The sequence below is a fragment of the Terrapene carolina genome, unplaced genomic scaffold, assembly GCF_002925995.2.
Source record: "Terrapene carolina triunguis isolate 2854851 unplaced genomic scaffold, T_m_triunguis-2.0 Scaffold788, whole genome shotgun sequence".
Lineage (NCBI taxonomy): Eukaryota > Metazoa > Chordata > Testudines > Emydidae > Terrapene > Terrapene triunguis.
Genome location: NW_020665139.1, coordinates 69,016 through 75,015, shown reverse-complemented (window position 1 = coordinate 75,015; position 6,000 = coordinate 69,016). Strand labels below are relative to the sequence as shown.

Here is a 6,000-nt window from a genome sequence, read left to right as displayed (position 1 = left end):
TATTCCCTATTTACAGTATAAGGCTAATTAAAACAGGATTAGGGGATGACAACTCTCACAGGGCATTGGGATGGGGGAGATACTACAATTCCCAGAATGCACTGGATGTTAGAGACTACAACCCCCATGGAGCAGTGGGAGCTAATAGCCTACACGTCCCAGGGTGAACTGGGGAGCCATTTGTCTGGGGAGCTAAGAGGGGGTGAATGCATAGGCACCAACTTTCCCCGGCGCCGGTGGGTGCTCGCGCCCCCACGCTCCGACTCCACCCTTTCCCTGCCCCTGCCTTGCCCGCATTCCAACCCCTTCTCCAAAGCCCCCGCCCTAACTCCGCCCCCTCCCTGCCCCTATTGGACTCCTTCCCCAAATCCCCGCCCCGGCCTCCTCCCCTGAGCACACCGCATTCCCCCTACTCCCCCGTCCCTCCCAGCGCTTGCCATGCAAAACAGTTGTTTTGCGGCGCAAGCGCTGGGCACTGGGGGAGAAAACGGGCACAAGGCACGCTCAGGGGAGGAGGCGGAGGTGAGCTGGGGCGGGGAGGCAGGGCAGAGAGCTGCCGGTGAGTGCAGAGCATCCACCAATTTTCCCCTGTGGGTGCTCCAGCCCCGGAGTCGGCGCCTATGAGCGAATGGTTTAGGTCAGGGATGGGCAAATTATGGCCCACGAGCCATTTTAAGCCGGTCCAGCGACCCGCACCACGCAGCTCGGTCCCACTCCTGCGGGGACGCTGGATTGGGGGCCGCACCATGAGGCTCGGCCCCCCTTGGTGCTCCAGCTGGGTTGCAGGGTTGGGGGCTGCACCACGTGGCTCCCAGAAGCCGCGGCATGGTCCCGTTCTGGCTCCTACGTGCTCCAATGGAAGCTGCAGGGGCAGCGCCTGTGGGGGGGGGGGCAGCGTGCATAGCTGCCTTGCCATGTCTCCATGTAAGAGCCGGGGAAGGGACATGCCACTGCTTCCGGGAGCCACTTGAGGTAAGTGCCCCTCTGAGCCTGCACTCTTGAGCCTCTCCCCACGCCCCAACCCCCTGCCCCAGCCCTGATCCCCCTCCCACTTTCCAAACCCCTCAATCCCAGCCCGGAGCACCTCAAACCACTCATCCCCAGCCCCACCCCAGAGCCCGCACCCCCATCCGGAACCTGCACCCCTTCCTGCACCCCTTCCCCAGCTCTGATCCCCCTCCCACCCTCCAAACCCCTCAGTCCCAGCCCAGAGCACCCTCCTACACCCCAAATTCCTCAGCCCCAGCCCCACCCCAGTGCCCGCACCCCAGCCCTAATTTTGAGAGCATTCATGGCCCACCAATCAATTTCTATTCCCCGATGTGGCCCTCGGCCAAAAAGTTTGCCCAACCCGGTTTAGGTGGGGGGAGGGGGGGGCGAGACGAACTGTACTGGGAGCAGGGAGGTTAGAAGCTCAGAAAGGACATATCCCAAAATGCACTGGGGTGCAGAGCATTGGAGTATCGGAGGGCTAAGAAACTACAACTCCCATAATGCACCTGCCTAGCCAAACAACTACAACTCTCTGAAGGTTTTGGGGGCAGAAAGAGAATGGCTCCCAGAGTTCATTGGGGCTGGAACACACTACAACTCTAGTAGAGACCCTGCAGCTCTCCTAGGGCATTGGGGCAGAGTGCACTATAACTCCCAGAGTGCATTAGGGTATACACCCTCCATCCCTCCTAGGTCACTGGGGCTTGAGGTCCCTCTCCTATAGTGCATTAAGGCACAATTCCCAGAGTGCCCTGGCGTAGAGACCCTGCAACTCTCCTAGGGCATTGGGGCTAGACTGAACTACAACTCCCAGAGTGCACTGCGGACAATGGGCGGTCCCTCTCCTAGCGTACATTGGGGTTAGAGCGCACTACAGTTCCCAGCGTGCGCTGGGGCTGGCCTCCTTCCGGTGCAGGGTCCCGGGATCAGCGGCACGTGAGTTGCAAGGTGGTCCGGCTGTGCAGCATGTTTCTGCAGTATTATCTCAACGCGCAGGGTGACAGGGTCTACACCCTCAAGGTGGGCGCCTCCCCCCCCCCCCGGGGTGCAATCCGGATGCAGAGTTGGCGACTCCTGTCCCAATCCGGATCCTTCCGAACCTTTCCTACTGTCCCTACTCCCGGCCCTGCCCCATCCTACCCGCTGCCTGGCTCCAGGGCTCCGCATGCACTAGCTGGGGAAGCCCAGGGCTGGGCTAGGAGGGGCTGCGGGTCAGGAGTGAGGGGCACCGTCAGAGTTGGGAAAGGGGCGCGGGGTCCGGACTGGGCTGGGCTAGCAGGGGTTGCGAGTTGGGAGGGAGGGGCACCCGCAGGGCTCGGGGGGCTGGGCTGGGCTAGCAGGGGCTGCGAGTTGGGAATGAGGGGCACTGGCTGGGCTGGGGGGGCAGGGCAGGGCTGGGCTAACAGGGGGCTGCTGGTCAGGAGTGAGGGTTTCCGGCAGAGTTGAGGGGTGCAGGGCTGGGCTAGCAGGGGCTGCGAATGAGGGGCACTGGCTGGGCTAGCAGAGGGTTGCAGGTGAGGAGCGAGGAGCTCCGGCAGGGCTGGGCTAGCAGGGGGCTGCAGGTCAGGAGGGGTGGGCACCGGCAGACGTGGGTCGGGGGAGCACAGGGCTGGGATAGCAGGGGGCTATGGGTCAGGCCCAGGTTGCTCTAACATGTCTTCCTGTGTCTTGTCCCTGGCAGAAAGTGGATCCCTCTGGCCAGCTGACCTGCTCCGCACACCCTGCCCGCTTCTCCCCGGATGACAAGTACTCCCGCCACCGTATCACCATCAAGAAACGCTTTGGTGTCCTGATGACCCAGCAGCCGCAGGCCATCCTGTGAGCCAAGCGCCCAGCCTACTGGATCTGCTGCTGAACTGAGATGGGGTCTAGCTGCTCCCTGAATCCAGCCCCGGCTCCCACAGACCCCGTGCTCTGCGAAAAACTGGGTTAGATTGCCCATATCGAGCTCCAACTGGATACACTGTTCCTCTGGGGTGCAAATAAATTGTCTTGATCCCACATCATCTGTCAGGTTTTGATCATAGACCCCAGATTTCAAGGCCAGAAGAGATTGTCTAGTCTGGCCTTCCGGGTAACACAGGCTGGGGAACGCTCCCAAAATAATTCCTAATAAACCTGCCTAGTGGTGATGCTGGGCTGGTCAGTTTCATGCTGGGGGATCTCTGCTGTGTTTAGCCATGGGTGGGCCTGTAGGGGAAGGTGTGGGGCAGAGGGGGCTGACTTTCCGTCTCTGGCAAGCTTTATAGGGAGAGAGGGTTGTTTTTCACAGCAGATCTGCTCTAGGTCATGCAGGAATTAATTCTGCTTGTGTCACCAGTTGGACTAGACCTGTGGTTCTCAACCTTTCCAGACTACTTTGGAAAGTAGTCTGATTTGTCTTGCGTACCCCCCAAGTTACACCTCACTTGAAAACTACTTACTTATAAAATCATACATAAAAATACAAGAGTGTCCTAGCACACTATTACTGACTAATTGCTGACTTCCTCATTTTTACCATATCATTATAAAATAAATCATTTGGAATATAAATATTGTACTTATATTTCAGTGTATAGTATGTAGAGCAGTATTAACAAGTCATTATCTGTATGAAATTTTAGTTTGTACTGACTTCGCTAGTGCTTTTTATGTAGCCTGTTGTACAATGAGGCAAATATCTGGATGAGTTGATGTACCCCCTGGAAGACCTCTGTGTACCCCTGGTTGAGAACCACTGTACTAGACGATCACCCTCTGTAGGAATCGCTGATCTTGGCCTTAAGGATTATAGAGACTGGCAGTGCGTGCAAGCAAATGTGAAACAGGAAAGGGACTGGCAGGGTGAGGGGCTGGTTTGGGGCGAGGTGGCTGGACTGGGACCATTACCGGGGGAATCTATGGGGAACGCTACAGGCCTGCTGGGAGGGGAGGCTGAGGGGCGATTTGGATAGGTTTCTGGCTTGGCTTATTTAAATTGTGGAGAGACAAGTAAATTCATCTCCATGTCCAACATCTTTTGGAGAATGATGGCCCCTAGCATCCTGCAGGGGGCAGCATCTGCCTCGCGTAAATGGAGATGGGCATTTCGGGCGGAGCACCAATCCGGCAGTAGGAGGGTTTAAAAACAAGTCCTGGGTTGCTGGTGACACGGCAGATTAATGTATGGCAGGGCACAGGATGGAGTAGGAGTGAGCATGGAAAGCGCTGCTTGATCTGCTGCCAGAATGGAGAGAGAACCTAGGAGTCCTGGTTCCCAGCCCCCTGAGCTGGCCAGGAGACCCCGCTCCTCCTCCCAGTGCAGAGAACGCAACTGGACATGTCCCACATGCTTCGTCTGCTCCCTCTGGCCCTGGGCCAGCTCTGCCCACTTCACAGGCAGCGTCGAGGGGACCAGGGCTTGGCAGAGAATAAAGGGGCAGCACCTCGGTCCCGGCGCCATACCTGGCACCAGAAGGCTGCGGAGCTGTGCGGGAAAGCCCAGGGCTGGGATAGTGAGGGGCTGCAGGTTGGGAGTGAGTGGCACCAGCAGAGCTGAGGTGGGGAAATCCCAGGGATCTGTGGGTCAGGAGTGGGGCACGGCAGAGCTGTGTGTGGTGGGGGGGATCGGGGCTGGCAGGAGCTGTGCTCCCTGCAGTGCCTTTCACAGGGCCCCAGGACAGCCTTTGATGGCCAGCTGGAGCTGTTGGCGGCGGGTTCCCTGCCTCAGGCCCCTCGGCAAGCACCAGCAGCGGAGGCAGCGTGTCAGGGGCCCTGCGGGCTGTGCCAGTCTGCCTCCTGCCGGAAGAGGAGTGAGAGTGGTATCCATTCCCGGCATGAACGGGAAGGGGCTCAGCTTGGGGCCCCTTATGGGACAGCTCACATCAACAGCAGCCTGATCCCTGGAGAGACTATGGGGGTGGGGGGGGTATCAAAACCCTGTCAGGCTGGAGGCAGGAAGTTGGGGTGACCCCCAACTACCCACCACACACACTGCTCCCCCCCTCTCCCCAGAGACTGCCAGCTCCCCAAAGCCCCCACGTTTGCCCTTCCCCTCCTCTGTCCCCCAAATAGCTCCTTCTGCACAGTTACCCTCTCTCTCCCACTGCCCCTCACTCCCCTCCTGCATTTGCCTTTCCTTATCCCTCAAATGCCCCCTCCTCTAATTTGCCCCAGACCCTAATGCCTCAAATACCCCTTCCCCCCACATTTGCCCTTGTAAAGCCCACCCCCTGAATTTGCCCCTCCCCATATTTGCCTCTCTGCTGTGCCTCCAAATGCCCCCCACATTTGCCCCCATTAATCCTGACCCTTAATGCCCCTCTCCCACATTTTCCCCTTCCACATTTGTCATTGCCCCTAGCCCGCCCCCTCCCTTCAGAAAACTACGACTCCCAGCAGTCCCCGGGCTGTGGCAGTCCCCCTCCACTCATGACCTCTGACCCCGCTCCTCCCCCGCCCATAAAGAACTAGACTGAAGCCCAGCAATAGCCCCAGCTCTCCGGGTCTGCGCATGTGCTGAAAAAGGGGTGGGGGAAACGCGCTTCCTCCGAATCATCCCCTCCTCCACTGAAGCCGGCAGCTGACAGCGCGAGCGGCAGCAGGAGCTGCAGCCCCGGCGCGCGGGGACCCTGTGGAACGCTGGGGAGCAGAGGCCGGCGCGCGCTAAAGGTAAACAACTAACGGTCCCCGACGGCTGCCCAGGGCTTTTCCCGCGCTTTCGGGCGAGGGGGCACCGCGGGGCGGGGGGCTGCTGCGCACGCGGAGTGTGAGCCCCCCATAAACAAGTGGGCAGTATGGGTCTCCTACACTCCTCATACCATCGCCCCGCCCTCGGGGGAGGTCTTGTACAACCCCTTGTACCACTGACCTGGTCACAGACTCTTGCACACCCCTCCCCTTATTGCACCAACATGGGGCTTTCACATATCCCTTGACCATCAGGTCCCCATATGTGACTTGCACACCATTACATTATTGCTCCCTCACAAGGCTCTTGCATGCTCCTTGCACCAATGACCTGTGTGTGAAGGTCTTGCACACCCC

General features: G+C 59.1%; 1 protein-coding gene across 1 annotated transcript; it reads left to right on the top strand.

Annotated features, from left to right (window-relative positions):
• The first annotated feature begins 1,884 nt into the window (after positions 1 to 1,884).
• NOP10 (NOP10 ribonucleoprotein) lies at positions 1,885 to 2,996 on the top strand. The gene is made up of 2 exons (XM_024202643.3): positions 1,885 to 2,013; positions 2,675 to 2,996. Exons 1-2 carry the CDS (start codon positions 1,960 to 1,962, stop codon positions 2,813 to 2,815), a joined length of 195 nt encoding a protein of 64 aa, XP_024058411.1. The 5' UTR covers positions 1,885 to 1,959; the 3' UTR covers positions 2,816 to 2,996.
• The last annotated feature ends 3,004 nt before the right edge of the window (positions 2,997 to 6,000 follow it).

Excerpts from the sequence above, each read along its gene's own strand:
- NOP10 (XM_024202643.3), top strand. The coding sequence starts at position 1,960 with ATGTTTCTGCAGTATTATCTCAACGCGCAGGGTGACAGGGTCTACACC. Across the intron at positions 2,014-2,674 it reads ACAGGGTCTACACCCTCAAG|AAAGTGGATCCCTCTGGCCA; the intron begins GTGGGCGCCTCC and ends TGTCCCTGGCAG.